General features: G+C 41.0%; 1 protein-coding gene across 1 annotated transcript in view; it reads left to right on the plus strand.

Annotated features, from left to right (window-relative positions):
* The window catches only part of PCLO (piccolo presynaptic cytomatrix protein), a 541,568-nt gene that overhangs the window by 487,342 nt on the left and 35,069 nt on the right, over nt 1-19,157 (plus strand). The window contains exons 22-23 of the mRNA XM_045030493.1: nt 67-208; nt 4,504-4,571. Of these exons, the coding sequence (XP_044886428.1) occupies nt 67-208; nt 4,504-4,571 (210 nt within the window). The remainder of the gene's footprint in view (nt 1-66; nt 209-4,503; nt 4,572-19,157) is intronic.

The raw sequence follows: 19,157 nt of genomic DNA on the forward strand, positions 1-19,157 counted from the left end.
TCTTAACATTGATTACATTTATATCTTACAAGCTTTTCTGTAACCCATTTTTCCTGCTCTGTACAGCAAGGCCTACCAACCACCGACCTACAGAAAGTTCTGTCTCCACTGGCTCGTCAGCCAGTAGTTTTGGCAGCGGATATAGCATAGATAGTGAAGGAAGCAGCAGCACCACAGGGGAGAACAATCTGTTTCCTATTCCAAGAATGTAAGGCTTTTTTTTAATACACTGTATTGTCCTGACAGTACTATGTACAGCACTTTGAGGCCTCAGGCTTCCTCATATGTCATTTCTTCCCAAGACTTGTGTTACACAATATAACAGCTAATAGCATTTAACCAGATAAGACTCTTGTCAGAGTCCGTAACTGCATTTCCCACTGTTGCACAATTATAAATGTTCAAGCCCGCTGTACCCATGATTCTACAGAACAAACTAATTGCTGCAATCCAGGAGCAACCTCATCCTCGTCCCTTTTTGTGCACATTTGTAGAGATGGGCTTGAGATACAAAGTGCTGATGGAGAGCTGAACTCCTGTCAAATTTGGGGATGTTCAATTTGGGTTTTTAGTTTGGCCCCATTCTTGACACAGCAAAATTCAGATCCAGATTTGGGTCCAAACCTCCCCAAAATTTAGAAATTTGAATTTGGATTTTTGGTCTGCATTATCATAGCAGTTTGAGGAAGACTTCTTCATCAAACCCCTTCTCTTGCCAATATAGGGGTATTCGCCACAGTCTGACAAGTTTCACCGTCAGGAAGTTTATCCTTATTTTACAAGACTAAGTTTTATTATTGTTAACCTTATCCATTACTTCTAGTTATACCCCTTGTATCATGCGAGATAATTTCTCTCCCATTCTGATCTTAACATTTTTCAGGCGGAAATAGGTCAATAGTTTTCAAACTCTCTCTGGTCCATGAAACATTTGCTGATGGTCTTTGAAGAGCAAGCTGGTCACACCAGGCTGGCGATGCATGTTGGCCCTGTTCCCTGCAGCATCCAATCCCACCACTGTGGGGTACTAAGAGTCAGTTAATGCTGGTAGGAAGAGTATTGGCTGTAGCTTGGCACCGTTTGGCCCTCCTCAAAGGGGAGTACAAAACATGTGGCTGTCTGAGACCTAACAGCAACGTGACTACCATTGCCAAAGAGGTGTGTGATGCTGAGCACCTCACTTCAGTAGAGAAATTCTGATTTCCTCAAGCTGTGACTCTGACCCCATGTTTCTAAATTAGACCCACACTTTGGCCAGTGCCAGCGCTATCAGCCCAACACCAGGCTGGAACCACACTAATGTGTAAGGAACCTTTATCAGGGAAATCTTCCTTTCCTTTGCCTTTTCCCAGCACACTGTGGTCAGTTCTTGCTACGCAATCCTGAAAGCTGATGCACAAGAGATGAAAGCAACTTTTTTAAAGGTTCTTGACTTTATAAACGAAACAAAAGCAATTTGTTCTTTAGAATTTGTGACATTCCAAAGTGCTTATCCCTTGTTGAAATGTAGTGGAATGGCAAATGACTGTAACTTATTAGATGCTAAAAAGGAAAAGAGCTCTCAATCTTACTTTTAAGTTTCCCCTTCAGCAGTTTAGGGGAGAGGGGAAATGAGCCCGGGCTGTAAAGTTCCAGATGATTAATTTTTTATTGAATCTTTCACTCACCCTTGCTGTAGATTAAAACAAATTGTACTTAAGGGGAACAAAAATTATTTTTAATTGTATTTTACAACCCAGATGCATAATTAGTTTATAATGATTCCTAAAGATAAAATACAAGTTAGGGAAGCCTGAGTTTTAAACCACTCTGATTTTGGGCCTAGTGCTGCTGGCCATTTGAATATCTAGCTAAGAAAAAAAAATTAAACAGTGATACTATGGGGATTATTTGATGAGGTAGCTAATTAGAAGCATGTCATTGCAGAAGTTAGATATTGTTACAAATATCAAGGGAAATTAATAATGATATAACAATAGAATAAAGCATTTTATAAAATCAGCGCATGTGGTGGGTCATTTTTTTGCATCTCTCATTATCAAAATGCCAGAGCTTGTATGAAACTTCTGAAAATTACCAATGTCACTCAGACCAAACCCTGCTGGAGAATAGGAGCCAGATTCTTCATTGCCCAGACCATTGTGTAGACTTTTACACCAGTGCAAAGAGGCGGGTGTGAAATGCTACTAAATTAGAATGGTAAATGACTACACAATTTGCAGGGAATCTGACCCTGGGTACTAATAATTCTCTACAGCATATTTGCCATACTTTGTAATAAAGTTCATCCCCAAAAGAGAAATACTTGTCTAGACAATTAAACTGAATTCAAAATTCTGTTTAGTATTTACTTTTTTCCATCAGATTTTTTTTATTTTATCACAGAGAAGGACAACTTCCTACTGCAATGTGAAACTTAAGAGCCTGATCCTCGGCTGGTGTAGCTCAACACTGCTCCATTTGACTACAATGGAACAATTCCGATTTACACCAGTTGAGGATCTGGCACTACATCTCGATCACAGTATATTGTAAGGTCATCCATTGTAAATGGGAAGAGTCAATTCAAAATTGCAAAGTTTATTTTCTGGAGGATTGTAATCATGCCTCAAAGCATGTTGCGACATGCTGGAATAGTTAAGGAGTAAGTTGAAATAAACAACACAGGACCAGATATTGATTTCTGTTACACCTATGTAAAACCTGCCCATATTAACCAAGTGAATAGAAGAAATAACTCTTCTTCTAAATCAAAGGAATTTTATCACACTGGGTAGCTGTCAAGATCAGACATAATAGATGAGATCAGTGTTGCAGTGTCTCAGTGATGAGTTGTTTATCATGCTCAGTGAGTATGAAAGAGCCTTCCCATCCCAACCTGAACTGTAGTGTCACAACAATTATTAAAGAAATACTGTGATTGAGCAAAAACTTGTCTTACTGTACAAATCCTAGTAATCTAATTCAAATATCTTGCTGAGGATACCTCTTATGGTATAAGAGCACTGACTCATGAATGATGTAATAAAGGTAAGGTAATAATTGAAGATATATTAATCTCCTAGAACTGGAAGGGACCTTGAAAGGTCATCAAGTCCAGCCCCCTGCCTTCACTAGCAAGACCAATTTTTGCCCCAGATCCCTAAGTGGCTGCCTCAAGGATTGAACTCACAACCCTGGGTTTAAGCAGGCCAATGCTCAAACCACTGAGCTATCCCTCCCCCAAATGTGACCAAAACCATTAAGAGACAAGGTGGATGAGGTAATATTTTTTACTGGACCCACTTCTGTTAGTGAGACAAGGTTTTGAGCTTACATAGAGCTCTTCTGCAGGTCTGGGAAATATAGCTAAATACCAAACAAACTAGATTGTTCAGCATAAGTAGTTAATACATATCTTAAAGGCCTATGCAAGGTGAAGAGGCCAGTTAACACCTCACCAGTCATAGTGGGGGAAAGAGGGGCAGGGGGAAGCTGGGGAAGAGGGGGGTTGTGTGTTATAGATTATTGTAATAGACCATAAATCCAGTGTTTTTATTAAGTCCATGATTTTTTGTGTCTAACAACATTATGAATTTAAGCTCCCAGGCTCATCTTTTGAAGGTGTTGTGCAGGTTTCCTTTCAGGATGAGGACTGAGAGGTCGATATGAAGTGATCATTTTGTGAAAAGTGTGCACTCCTGGGTGATATTTCTCTGTGTGAGTTCATTGGAGAACGTAGTGATAGTCTGGTTTCACCTACATAGTTGTTATTGGGCATTTTTCCCCTCCTTTCTTCCCTATGACTGGAGAGCTGTTAATGGGCTACTTCACCTTGAATGGTCCCTTGAAATATGTGTGAACTACTTATGCTAAACAATCTGTTCCACCCTGTATTTAGCTGTGACACGCAGTACATTTCCCGGACCCGAAGATGAGCTCTGTGTAAACTTGAAAGCTTCTTTCGCTCTCCAACAAAAGTTGGTCCAATAAAAGATATTACCTCACCCACCTTGTCTCCCTAACATCCTGCCCTGCTAGTAACGTGGCTGCAACAACACTGCATCCGGCCAAGAGCTGTGCTATATTAGAATATTACATGGGATAATGCTTGTGTAACTAAGATCAGTTTCTGGATCTGTATTATTTATTTCACCTTTCCCCTTAACCATAACAGAACAATAGGGAGAGTAGAATTTGACCAAGTAAAAAGCTTTCCAGAGATGTGATTACAAGCTTCTGCAAAAAGAATTTAGCATCACTGAAGTCTCTTCCAGTTGACAATGGGAGACTTGCTGTTTACAGAAACAAGAAATTCTGCATGTCCAATCACATTCTCTGCAAAGTTATTGCTGTTCCTGTTGTTTATGAAAAATATTTGGCACCCTTGAGGGATGTCAGGAAGTGATTGTTTCTTCTCTTTTTGGACTGTACCAATGCCCTTTCTGTTTGAGGATTTCTTTTGTCTTTGGTATCTTCTGTTCAAGGCTTCATTGACAGTTACAAAACTGCTTTTTTCAACAGAGGGAAGATGAGCCAGAACGGACAAGAATCAGTAAAGCAGTCAGGAGTGGGATTAACCGATGCAGAAGGTAAAATGAAATACAAACAACATTACAAAGAGGTGCCTGATAGTTTATACAGAAGAATAATTATTCTTTCAACTTTTCACGTTATGAAGTATTAGCTGAATCTGTGTTTGTAATACAGTCTTAAGGCCTGACTCTGAGGGCTTGGCTACACTGGAGAGTTGCAGCGCTGGTGGAGGCTTTACAGCGCTGCAACTTAGTAACTGTCCACACCTGCAAGGCACATCCAGCGCTGCAACTCCCTGGCTGCAGCGCTGGCTGTACACCTGGTCTGCTTGGGGTATAACGAATGCAGCGCTGGTGATGCAGCGCTGCTCATCAAGTGTGGCCACACACCAGCGCTGTTATTGGCCTCCAGGGTATTAAGAGATATCCCAGAATGCTTTTAACTAAATTACTCTCTTTGTTTTGTTATGATGCCTCTCTTTGTTTTGTTGTGAACTCGGGGCTCTGGGAGCTGCTTATCTAAAAAACAAACACAGCTCTTGTTTGCTGTGAATGTGGCAGGCAGGGGGATGAATGTCTACAGCTAGTATTTGCTTGAGGAGAGAAACAGCAGGGCGGGGCAGGGGAGAAAGGGAGTCCGTCGGAGCAGCTGCTTATCTGGTCTGCAGGCTATTTGCAGTTAAGAGTGAATGAGGGGTCGAGGAAATGGTCAGATTTTGCAAGGCAGGGAGCTGACACAGAATTTGCAAGGCAGGCTTTGCAAGGCAGGGAGCTGACACACAGTGTCGGCTCCAAAAATCCACTCTCTCTCTCTCCCCCGCTCCCTGTCACACTCCACCCCAACCCCTCTTTTGAAAAGCACGTTGCTGCCACTTGAACGCTGGGATAGCTGCCCATAATGCACCACTCCCAACAGCACTGCAAATGCTGCAAATGTGGCCACACTGTAGCGCTGGTAGCTGTGAGTGTGGCCACACACCTGCACTTTCCCTACACAGCTGTACGAACACAGCTGTAAATCCCAGCGCTGCACATCTGCAAGTGTAGCCATGGCCTGAGGGTCCTTGCTACACCCTAGCAATCTCAAAGGGCTTTAGTGTAAATGAGAATCAGATCTTAGCTGTTTATTTAAGGTCATTAAATAGCCACATTGCAATGAATACGAATTCTCACGCAGCAGTTCTCATAGCATTTCATGCTCCTGGAGTAAAAACAAATGCTTAATGTAATCTATGGAACTGATTCCATTCCACCACTGAATTCAATAGAAAGACTTCACTGGACACTGGACCAGGCTCTTCTTAGTACATTTCTGGCTACCCACTTAATATGGGAAACATATTATGAGGTGGCTCCATCCAACATTAAGTTAAATATTGGTTGGATGGGGAAGATCGTGTATCTTTTTATTTAAATCTATGAGGAAAGTTAGTGTCCATGACAGTGAGGACAATATGCCTATTAGTGGCCTGTGAGGTTCCCCACACAGCTGTCCCAAAGTTGCTCAGGCCACAAATATAACACCCCCGCTATTCCTGCATGGGCATCTCTTCCCCAAATACTGACAGTAATCTCTAAAATGGGTCATGCTTTTGTGATGTACACCAATAGAATGAACTATCAAAGAACAGTGTTGGTGGGAATTACATGATATGGACAATGTCCTTAAAATGGGGCAGGGGGAAATTAGAATTAGAGCTGGTTGGAAAATGAGGTGTTTTTCTGTAGAGAAATCATATTTTTGGTGAAAAATCAAAATCCCAAATATGTCATCCAAAAACATCTATTGCAGTTTTGAAATGCCGCTGCAGTGCTTTATAGGAATTGTAGTTTGGATGTATCATGTTCCCATTCTCCTCTCTAGGCCAGGCTCCTTGGTCAGACTACATGATACATCAACATCTCCCTTCTGGGTGAGAAGAGAAGTTGCAACCATCATGGCAGTCAGAGTGCATCATGGGACATGACAGCTAGCTGGGGAGCTTGTCCTGTGTAGGAGAATGGGAGCAGAAAGTTTTTGTGGACCAAAATTTAAGTCAAAGCCCAATTTTTCATTGTTAGGCAGTTTCAATGGAAAATTTTTGACCAGCCCTAGCTAGAGTGAGTCCATGAAACTCATTTTCACTTGTGAGTATTAAGTCCCTACTTCAATCTGGGCCTGAAAGATTAGTACCCTGATCCCAGGTGCCATCTCTAGGATAAACACCAAAATCTCGAATGTTCATGGAAACAGCTTGTGTTTCAGTGTGTTATGCATATTTTTTTATTCTCTAAACAATATTTTTAGAAGTGATTATATTAATATGATTGTAACTGGTGCTGCACAGCCTGCTAGGCTATTCTGTCAAGAGATTCCCACGCAAAAGATGTTTGCCCTTAAGACATTGACGCTTTCCATTTTTTAATTCCTGCATTGTTGGTTTTTAGTCATCCTGTGCACTGTTTCCACTCTATGTGGTGACTAAAACTCAGAATCTGACTCTCCTCTCACTTACACTAAACTAAGGCTGTGTCAGCTGCACCGTCATAAGGTTTCCTATGTAGCCCTTCTATCCTTGGAAGAGAGCTCTCCCGCCGGCATCATTAAACTACCCCCAATGAGTGGCAATAGCTCTTGATGGGAGAGCATCTCCAGCCAACAAAGCACTGTCTACACCGGCGCTTTTGTTTGTGAAACTTATGTCTTCCTTGGCCAACAAAAGTTTTGCTGACAAAAGTGCTAGTGTAGATAAAGCCTCAGTATAGCCAATAGAGTTACACTAAGTGTGAGAGAAGAATCAGGTCCTTAGATGGCGCTGGAACCAATCTGGTGAGTTCCTTACTCTTCTCGTTGGAGTACAGGGGTCGAACCTAGAGGGTGGGGAGGTGGGAAGAGGGTCGACTGGAGAGCGATCTGCAGTTAGGTTCAAGTCACCGGTGGGATGCAGAGTATTAAAAAAAATACAGAGATGGGAGGAATAGGGTTTGCAAGGCTCCTCTCCAATTTTGCACAATCTTTGTAGGTCATTAAGATGTGCAAGTAAGTGATTATTTACAAATCGGTACTTAGATGTCTAAATGACCAAAATGAAAGGTGTGTATGTCACTTTACAAGAAAATTTGGGCAGTTATCCACACCTCTAATTTAGCAGACAAAAAGAAAAAGAAGAGAAGAAACATTAAGATTAAAATGTAATCCTTAACATCCATTGCAGTAGTAGAGTTGTAAATATAATTCTAATAAATATGATTCCCTGAATTATACTTAAGGTGAGTTTGATTTATTTTACCTTCATGGAATTAATGATGCCTTTGAGTGAGCTCAGTGAGCCAAAGTACAATATAGGACAGGAATCAGATAAATAGTAAAGCTATGTACATTTGGGCTCACCTGAGATATTCCCTCCTTCATATTGAATTCACATTCTATGTTTATATTCAGTAACAGATGCCTTGAAACAAACCCCCGGGTCTTTACATCCTTTACCTTTAGAATGTTTGAAATCTAGATCCAGATTTTGATCCAGATTTTGTGACTTAGATCTGTTTCTAATATCCAATAATACCAATGCTCTGAAGCAGTGCGTAATTAGTGCCAGGGTTTGCCTGGGCTGAGCCACACTACCTCTAGGCTTGGCTGTTCATAGCCCCAGCAGTTTGGGGCTTCCCATGACATTTATGAAAGTAAAAATAACTGCTTGAGCCCTGGCACCTCTTTCATTACAAATTAAACATGGCTCAGAAGGAAACAACCATTTAAAATAGACTAAGTTGTCATTCATAAATGTCTATGTTCATCTTGCTCTCTCTCTATTTAAATTTCATCCAATAAAAATATTAGGAAGGAAACAACAGGACTTTAATAGAAAATTATCTATAGATGTCTTACATAACCGGTGATGTGTATTTTAATACATGTGCATATAAACAGTACTAGATGATAGTACACTTGCTTAAATTTTTACTAGTGTCTGCATAGAATACAGTTTGATATTTGAAACAGGAGATCTAGACTTTAAAGAGGAACAACTGTAGCTTAGGGATCAGGATATAAAAAAGCTGGTGGAGCAACACATTGAATAGTTTTTTTTTCTCTGACACATTTGTGAATTCCCCTATAGTAAACAGGCAGCAAGAATACACTGATGGCACTGTAGCAGTCTCAGGGGACTAGATTCTGTGCTACACCTCCTGAGAGACACAACCGGAAGATAACAGGAGGAGCCAAAGGTAGCGTTAGCCACCTTTGCACCACTTGATTTCCAGGCTGCCATAGAGAACAAAACAGTCCCCGGCATAAGTCAGGGCAGGCCTGTGAGCTGCTGCAGTAACTCATGGCAGTCTGTCCTGAGTTGTCTATGGGGTCTGCGGCATTTCAGAATCCTTGTAGCACTGAGTACTATGACCACACCCCTTATGGCCGGACTTGTGAGAAGAGGCAGTGTACAGGTGTTTAAGTTGACACTAAGCTGATCCTGCACCGGGAGCATTCTCTGTTGGCCCTTTGCCACTCATTTATAATGAACTAAGCAGCTGCTTTTATTTGTCAGGGTAAATTGAAACGAATGTGTATATTCTCTCCTCAAAAGAGACCACTAATTCTTTGGAGAGGAGTTGAGGAAGCAGACTTGGGACATCAACTGATAGTGTGAAAAGGAGGGAACTTATGTTAGAGCTAATGGTGTTTTGTTACCATTAATCAAAGATTTGATAATGATTAAACTGTCGGGTTCAATTGGGCAGCTACAGACACTTTACCCATGTGTGACTGGCATGTCTGGAGCCAGCGAGCCATGCAGGCAAAGATCTTGGTAGCCCTTTATGTGGTAATATTTCACAAACATATTTTTGGCCCACATTTTCTTCAGGGTCTTACACTTTTCTTCAGCATTAGCCGTGCATATGGTCTTGCTCCACCTCATTTTTTTGTCTTGAGCAAACCTATTTATTATGTCTGAGGCTGGAAAATTCCACTCTCCTTTCAGCTTTTCTTTTGCTTGGTGTTCATCTATGGAGGCAACACAAGAGTTTCATCTCCATGCCAATGGGTTATTGTGATTCTGAAAAGTGTTATCTCCCCTGGTAATTTGGAAATAGCCAGATTCATTGTGTAAATACTGAATTTTTTGGTATATTTGAGGAGCTGAGAGAGGGAGAGGGAGAATGCATAGCCCTCCTTACTAACAAGAATAATTCCCAATTATCCCATGTGTCCTGAATTAAGGTTGTGTTTATTTTAGTTTAACAGAATTTTATATATTGTTTGCTACAACCAAATCCCAGCTCCATATCTCTCTAGTAGCACTTTGACTGGCAACACACTCAGCCGGTGAAACACCAAAAGAGAAGTATTAGTTCATCAGAAAGCTCACTGGCTAATTATGCTGTGACAGCTGATTCCAGCAGTTTCTAAAATTTACTTCTTATAAATTGACTCTGAAAAGCCCAGCCTGTATGGAACTCCTTTTGATGGTAATGTGAGTTCAATAAATAAATCACTTTCAGAAGAAGGTCCAGTGGCAAAGAGATTAAGCTACAGCTTGAATAGTTTTGTACATAAGCACTGAAGTTCTGTCTAACTTCTCCATGGCAATTTTAGACTAGAATTCACAACTATCTAGGCTATTAGCAGCAGCTCTCATGAGCTTGTCTGGTGGTGATATAATACCTGCACTATTTGCTGCCTTCCAAAATGTCTCAAGCATCACAGGTATGTCAAACCATTGCTAATGCAGGTTATATAAAATGATCTGGTCTTGCAAGTATTTTTCTTTAATCAATAGAATCTTATAGTTACTATCCATATAACAATTGATTTGACCATAATGGATATTGATCCAAGACTTTAAAGAGAAAAGGAGCCAACCTGAAGTGTTACCAATGCTGCTACCTAGGTGTGATTGAATAGATATTTTTAGTTTTTAAATTCATCTCCAGGAGTGCAGTGCAAGAGAAAATTGGCAAACCCTCTTAAGATCTTGCTTCAAGAGCCCTATGAGTCAAGAGACAGTGCTCTTTTTAATAGTAGCAGGCTATGTGTTTATGGGCTTATTGTGCCATCCTTACTTACATTGAGTCAATGGGACTATTTGTGGAATAAAACACTACTCAAAGTGAGTGAAGATGGCAGAATTTGGTGCTTCATCAGCAAGAGATCTATATGAAATGAGGCACTGCCTGTTTTTTCCAGTAAAAGCTTTTTTTTTTTTAAAGCTGCTATGCCTAGAATTTTTCAGCCTTCCGTGTTTTTTTTAAACTGCCTTTTGATATAAAATCCCTATCATGCTTTGTTTCATCAAGTTCTAACTCACATCTACCATCTAGGGCTCCCAACAGCATAAGATTAATCAATGCCAGAAATATTTAAAGGAGAAAATAGCAGCCAGGATGATCTCTGGCACTGAAAAATTGCTTTAGTGCTGGGAGAAAGTGGCATAGAGGAACAGAAAATAAACAGGGAAAGTGCTGCAGTTTGTCCACCTTGTGTTGACTGATGTAGTGCTCCTCCTTTGCTTTCTGAAATTCTGCTTTTCATTACACAAGTTAAAGAGATCAGATATATTTTTAAATAATGGGTGATTTAGAGGAAATGTTATGAGAGTATAGGACTAGGATCTAGGAAGTCTAAGCTGCACTGCTGAATGTCATTTTACGGCTATGTGGACTTGAGCCAGTTCCTTATCCACTAAGGTAACTAAAGGGGAGGAGGGATAGCTCAGTGGTTTGAGTATTGGCCTGCTAAACCCAGGGTTGTGAGGTGAATCCTTGAGGGGGCCACTTAGGGATCTGGGGCAAAATCAGTACTTGGTCCTGCTAGTGAGGGCAGGGGGGCTGGACTAGGTGACCTTCCAGTTCTATGAGAGAGGTATGTCTCCATATATTAAATAATTTCAATAAAAATTATCAGCAAAAACTTCAGCTTTCAACTAAATGAAAATTTTCATTTCTGCTTTCTGTGGGAAAATGTTTTTTTTAATCTAAAAAGAATGTCTCAAATATTCAGTCAAAAACCAAAATACTTTGATTTGGATATGCTGCCAGAGTGCCTCCTGGGAGTTGTAGTTCAGTTGCCTCATGTTCCAATTCTGCTCTATTGGCCTGGTTCCCCACCTGGACTACATCTCCCATGATGCACCATGGCATGGGATATCCATGATGCATGACTCCAAGAGAGGAGACCATGGTGAATTGTGGGAGAAAAAGTTGTACTGGGCTACTACTAATGCATTCTATGGATGTTTTTCTCCATTCACAAATGGCTTGCTATACATTTCTTCTTTGTTTTCTGCAGCCTTTTTTAATAGAGTCTTAGCAATTTTAACTGATGTTGCCTTTGCCATTTGATTGGCTATGGTATGATGTGGTATGACTAATTTGATTGGCTACGGTACAGTAATGATGTAATATTCAAATTCTGAGATAAATTCCTAAACTCACAGCAAGTAAACTGGAGTTCATTGTCTGAAACTACAGATTCTGGGATACCATTCATGCTGAAATGTTTAATTGCCTTCTTTGTGATGATCACTGAAGTAGTGTCTGACAGTTTGTGTAGTTACTAGAAGTCTGAATACTTGTCTACCACAATGAGGTAGTTTGTGGGGTTTGCAATGAACAAATCCATTCCTACTTTGCTCCAAGGTCTCTTGAGAACACTGTATATTTTAATTGTCTTTTTGCTGCTTGACCTGCATTGCCCCACATGCTCATCAGGTTTCTGATACCCTTGGTCATGTTTGGCCAGTATACAGTGTTTGTTGTTTACAGGGTCACTCTGGTGTAGTCCTGAGTTTCTATTCTCAATGATCCAGTTATTATGATTCTGCTGCTTTTATATAGGATGCTATATTGGACTCTCAGCTCATCTTGATAGTTTCAGTATTCTTGGGAGGCAGATGGGGCTTCTCCCTTGGTGTCTGGCCATCCTGACAGAATGACAGATGCCAGCACTTGTAAATCTTGTCCTATATAGTTTGTTGTTTTTTTCTTTCTTATGCAATAGTTTTAGTTTCTGATTTCATGTACCTGCAGCCGCCGCCTCACTTCTGACACCATGTTTAATAGTCAAGCATTAAAAGGGAGAGAGAGAGTGTAACATTCAACCTTTATTCCATCCTCCATATACACTCTGCTCCCTCATCAAGAACTTCCTGAATGTAGAGTTCTCTAAGAGTCTAGACTTCATCATACTACATTTCCGTCTATTGGGAAGCTATTTATCATAACAAATGGAATTTATACTAAGGGTGAATTTGGACTAGAGGGCTGAGACTATAAGGAGAGGGGAATCTGAACTATGTTGGAAAGAGATATAGCAGACAGGCCAAAGTACCTGGAGAAATAAGTCCTTGTAGCTACTTTCTGTGGGCCCCAATTGTGCAACTCTTCTTCATAATGGTTGGTACTTACTCACAGTAAGTCAACTGAGCTACTTGTGTTAGTAAGTGCTCATCAACATGAATAAATGTTACCCAGTGCAACTTGGAGAATAAAATGCTCAACTCATTCCTAAAGCCCATTTTGCTCAAAGTCTATTTGAAGGAGTTACACATTTTGAGTAAAAGGTATATTAGTTTAACTCTGGGATTATGCTCCTCACTGATACCAAACTGAGTGTAGTTTAAAGGATGGGGAAGCAGGAAATGACATGATAAAGGGAAATTTGCCTATTGGACATTCACACTGGTAAATGTGGATCTGAGTTTACAGACTATTGCCAAAGCTGCTGTGAGGGAGTGTTTTATTTATCATTCATATAAATATGTTGTTGTGTTTTCCCAAGTTGATCACGTGTTCCCTTTTCCCCTAATAAAGTTTTCCTTATTTCATACACAAACTGAATATCTGCAAGTGGGGAAATAGTGCCTATTAAGGGTGCCCATGGAAGGTATTTAGTGATCCCAGAAATTCTGGGAGAGGGCTCGAGCTGGGGGTGTTTGTTAGTTTTGGCACCCTAGCTGTTTGAACCCAGCCCTTGTTATTGCCAATAGCACCTGGCCAGAAGGGTTACATTACTAATCCTATATATTCTAATAGCTCACTTTCTTTCCTATAAAAAATTACCATGATCAGAGTAGGCTAACTGCTTAGTATCATGAGAAGGCATTAATTTAGATTATCAATGTGCTGTAGAGTATCATAAAGTTTAATAAGCAATAAAGTAGTTAGAAATGGCAACGTTAATATGAAGTGTTGCCAGTTAATGTTTGCCCATTATTCCAAAATAAATTCAGTTAAGATTAAACTATAAAGTAAAATCATATGCTGAGGTTGCATGATTTCCATGCAAAAAACATGCATTCCATGTGTGGACCAAAAAGCCCAAAATATGAAACAATTGTTAGTGGGCCAGATCCTTTGTCTATTTGGGGCCAGCTGGTGTAAATTCAACTCAATGGAGGTATGATGATATTACAGCAGCTTGTGCTATCTTTTCTTTGGTTAAAGTTTTATTACATTTGGTGAGTTATGCTAAATGATTAATTAAATAAAATACAGCTCTTTAAATCAACTCTAGGTCTTTTTATTTGGGAAACTGCTGTCTCTAGCAGAAAATGGAAAAAGTATCTGTATAAAGAGAACCCGTATTCCTTTTTCCTTTTTTAAAGATAAGATATCAGTAAATATATTTAAGTTACCAACAGACTACTTTTTGCAAGACCTTTTTCCCTTTCATTTGCAATACCAGATATTCAGATTCTTTCTTTCTTTCTTTTTCTTTCTTTCTTCTATGTTGATCAAATATATACATTTTTTATTAACAAACTTAAATAACTTTAGGCCAACTTTGATTTCAGTAGATGCTATGGTATGTCAATGTGTCAGTTTACCCCTTTATGTAACTAAAATTAAACCTACTACTTCAAACAATTGTCTAAACATAACTATTGTTTTTGAAGGGTGAAATCTTGACCTCACTGAAATCAAGGGGATTTTTCACAGTTTCAGTAGAGTCACAAATTTCACCCAAAGGGCTTTGGGAATTCTCAATAACCCATGAATATGTTATGTATTATCATGTGCTTATTTGCATTTTGTTAGGGCAGTATCACCTTTCCACAATATGGACAGTAAAAGAGAAATGGACAGTGGGCTAGCTTCTCCCCTCATGCCAGTGTAAACCAAAATTAACTCCATCTCAGTCAGTGCAGTTGCATCTGCCTAAAACTGGCATGAAAGGAAAATCAGGCCTGGAATGATTACCAAAGCGATGCTCTCAGATATTGTGACCAATACAGAACTATACACATAAAGTAACATTGGAGAAACCAGGAAAATTAAGTTAAAAAAGGTTGCTCAATTGACCAACCAAGTGGCTATAGATAATGCTGCAAGGTGGGAGATTTGGGTTATTGAGCAACCAGGAGATGAGACTTCATAGCATTTACAGTAACTGTTTTATTTCATAACTAGCATTTTTGTCTTGCCCTCGCTGTGATCTCACTCCCCACATTCTCATTGATTTGTGGGTTTTAGAGCTTCCGTGTACTGCACTTAAATAAGCAAGGTTCCTTTAGCTCCTGACAGTTGTGTATACAAATGCAAGAAATCCTCTGCAGCACATTCCCTTTGGAATTCTGATCACCCATCTTGTCCGACAGAGTTCTCTGAGATATACCATGTACTGTGTAATTTCTCGCCCCTGGGCTGATTTCAATTCTGTCATCACTAGTTCTCTTAGAATTCCAGTGAGAGCAAAATAAAGGGCAAGATTTATTAACAATTTGAGCTGACAATTTGTATGGTGCAGCGTGTTAGCAGCAGAAGCAAAGCCAACAATTCAAATTTAATTTAGATAGCTGTAACCTCATACATTTAGATTTGAGTTACGGACTCAACCTTGATTAACTGCCTTCACAGGCCAATCCTTTGGGCTGAGTTATGTCATGTTTGGAATGTTCAGGTTCCTGGAATTAGATTGGCTCCAGGAGATCTATTTAGATCTGGTGTTTCCTGTGCTATAAACAGTTCCCTGGTGTCGTGGGTTACAGTTAAAAAAAAAATAAAAACTTGTTTTAAACAAGGAGAAGAGCAGGGTTAAGCTGAACTAGCCCAAGCCATGCATGTGGGATTCTCCATTCATCAAGAGCATATTTTCGTTCCATGAGCTTTTGTAGTCTGCAGAGTAAATTTCAGTCTTGTGACTGCTGGGCAGTGGATTCCAGAGCTCTTCAGCCAAATTAGGTTCCACCCCTGGAACTTGTGTATCACTGCTGGTCTCACATGGAGGAGGGAACAAATCCCTTAGTTCTCCATCAAAACTCCCAGTCGCTTTTCATTTGTGCTAATCCACAATAGCTGCTCCAGAGTATCTGTATATGTACGATGGGGAAGAGTTGTAAGGGGGTAGGTTGTAGTGGTTAGTGATTTCACTGGGAGTTTTGCCTGTGTAGGAAGTGAAGGATTTGGCCATTCATTCTTTCAGAGTTTGTAAATCTAATTTGCTCAGCCACTCTAATAATCCCTCTGCATAATAAGGACCTGATTTGGATCTTACACTGGTTTTATGCCAGTGTCAATCCATTAATTTTAAAGCATAAAGAATGCTATACCAGATCAAACACATGGTCCATCTAGTCCAGTATCCTGTCTCCAATGGTAGCCTGTACAGGAGGAAGCAGCAAGAAAAACTGCAGTCGTCAGTTATGGGATAATCTGCCACTGGGAAGTCTCCTTCTACCCCATAGCAGAATGATAGAATCATTGAAATGTAGGAAGGGACCTCAGTAGGTCACCTAGTCCAGTCCCATGCATTGAGGCAGGACTTAAGTATTATCTTGAACGTCCCTGACAGGTTTTTATCTAATCTGTTCTTAAAAGCCTCCATGACAGAGAATCCACAACCTCCCTGGGTAATTTGTTATAGTGCTTAACTACCCTTACAGTTAGGAAGATTTTCTTAATGTCTAACCTAAATCTCTCTTGCTGCAATTTAAGCCTATTACTCCTTCTCTTGTCCTCAGTGGTTAAGGAGAACAATGTATCCCCCTTCTCTCTAACAGCCTTTTATATACTAGAAGACTGTTATCATGTCCCCCTTCAGTCCTCTCTTATCCAGAGTAAACATACCAGGTGTTTTTTTTTCAATCTTTCTTCACAGGTAAAGTTTTCTAGACCGTTCATCATTTTTGTTCCTCTCCTCTGGATTTTCTGCACTTTGTCCACATATTTCCTGAAGTGCGGTGCCGAGAACTGGACACAATATTTAGAGATCAGTTTAAATCCTGAAGCATGAGCATTTATATTTCCTCCAAAAAACCTTTTTTTGAGTATTTCTAGTTATAATTCTTATTGTGTGCATAATTTTCAACTAGCCCTTTGAATCCTTCAAAGCTCTTGGACACTGTGGCAATGAGTTCCATTGTTGAATTATGTGAATTTCAGTGGAGCTAATCCTGATTAATCACAGCCTGAGATCAGAATCAGGCCTTATGTATTCACAGAGTCACGTGGAAAAGCATTTAGCAAGCCAACAGCTGTTCCATGCTCTGTCTCAACCTCACTATATTATTAATTAATATTTGTATGTGTTATTTTGATTAGCTGTGACAATATACACAGCGCTGCACAAGACACTGAAATAAAGACAGTTTCTGTCTCAAAAAGCTTTGTTTACATGATAGACATTATAGAGGGTTAATATAAATTTGGCAGAAAGTAACTTTTAAGCACATTTCCTTTAGTTGACAAAAATGCTAATCTGATTCAGAGTGCAGTTCTAAAACAACTGCTGTGCTCAACAGCAAGGGTAATTACCATTTGAGGTGTTAAATTCTGTAATTATTTTGTACTAATAAGAACCACAAGATAGTTTCAATCTATTTTTGTTAGGAAAAGCTCGAATTGGACAGGCCAAAACAAATGTTTTGTGAAAAATGTACGTTGGAGTCAACACTTTACTCTCCATTACATACAGTTCAACTCTATTGAAGTCAATGTGGATGAAAATGTGTAGCAGAGAGCGGGTTTTATCTCATCGGTGATGAAAATTATAGTTGGTCACAAACCCAGTTGAAGGATCAAAACTCAATTTAAGGATCAATTTCATATTAGGAGCTTGAGAATATGGTGCCAATACTAGTCCAAATTCTGCTTTCATTACATTTGTATAGCCCAGTTGCCTTACATGATATAACTCAAGACCTTGCCTTTAATTTCCAATAGCTGAAGTTAAAATTACAGTTACATGGGGTGTAATGGCAAATCCAGCAGGAGTTTATCTAAACCTCCAGAGTTTTTGAGTGGAACCTGCTTGACTATGGATGTGGTAGAGCATAGAAACCCCACACTGGCCAGGATAGAGTCAATGAAGTGCTCTGGGCTCTATCACATGGACAGGCTCTGACTTTCCATTGTGCTGGGGGGGTGCTTGACCCGCAGCTCTGCACCAGGTCCCACCCCCCACTTCACCCCTTCCTCCAAGGCCCCGCCCCTTTCCTCCCCCGCTCCATCCTCGTTCCACTTCTTCCCACCCCATTCTGCCCCCCCGGTGTACCACGCCCTCGCGCTTCCCCCTCCCTCCCAAAGCCTCCTGCACGCCGCGAAACAGCTCATCACGGCAGGCAGGAGGTGTGGGGAGGGAGGGAGAGGTGCTAATCAGTGGGGCTGCCAGTGGGTGGCAAACACTGGGGGGCAATGGAGGAGCTCATGGGGGGGTGCCGGTGTCCTGTGACTCTGCGCCTATGATCACATGTGCAGTAGGTGTCAGGCTTAGAGAAAGGAGTTAAAAGGGGAGAGGAGAGCCCAGCTCATGTGGGAGCTGGCTGGGAGGGAGTGCAGACTTCCAGCTCTCATGCTGTGAGAGAAGCCTGGCTGGGCCAGGAATTGACTAGAGACTGTTGCCTGCCAGAGCCTCCCTCGGGGAAGCTAGGTCTGACACGGGACAGTTGTTCCGATTTGCTTACCAGTGACTTTCCTGCTGTTGCTGGGCAGGACTGGCAGGCGGGCCTGGGTGGGGAATGAGAGGGAGCCACTTCTCACACCACCCGGGCCTGGCTGCCAGTGCCAGGGACAGGTGCTAAATGAGCCAGAAACATGCTGTGGGGAGAGGGGACAGCCGGGCTCTCTCTCAAGCAGCTGCTGCGCTGCACAGAACAGCAACCCGGAGTAGAATTGGCTGCTCTGGCCCCTTCCGCTCCCCGACTGGGCCCAGCTGCCAGGGACAAAGGCCGAGCGTGCTGGGGGGCAAGCGCAGTGGGAGAAAGACAGAGCCTCCTCCCCACCGCAGGTAACTCTGGTGGGGTGGGGACAGTGCGACAGGCCAAGCAGAAATCAGGTGGGGCATTTAACCCTGCATGTCCCCCTTGTGTCGCCTCTGTCAGTTAGGATTAGTCTGAACACTTACGTATAGATTTATGAACTCAAGGAGATGGGCTAAATTAGCCCTAATTGTGTCTTGCTTAGCACCAATGCAGCTCCCCTTGGAGAAGGGCATAAACCAAACACTAAACACCCACAACAAGAAGCTATTCTATGGTTGCCCAATAAAGGGCTTCTTGAACCTCCATATGCAGCATCCATACACGATTTGTTTCTATTATTGGCCACTTGTCAGTATACTAGACAAAATGGATGATTGGTCTGATTTGCAATGGCAAAGTCCTATGTTTCATAGGATATTTTTATAATCATACATAACATAATCATACACTGTTCTGGTGAGAT

The sequence above is a fragment of the Mauremys mutica genome, chromosome 1, assembly GCF_020497125.1.
Source record: "Mauremys mutica isolate MM-2020 ecotype Southern chromosome 1, ASM2049712v1, whole genome shotgun sequence".
NCBI classification, from domain to species: domain Eukaryota; kingdom Metazoa; phylum Chordata; order Testudines; family Geoemydidae; genus Mauremys; species Mauremys mutica.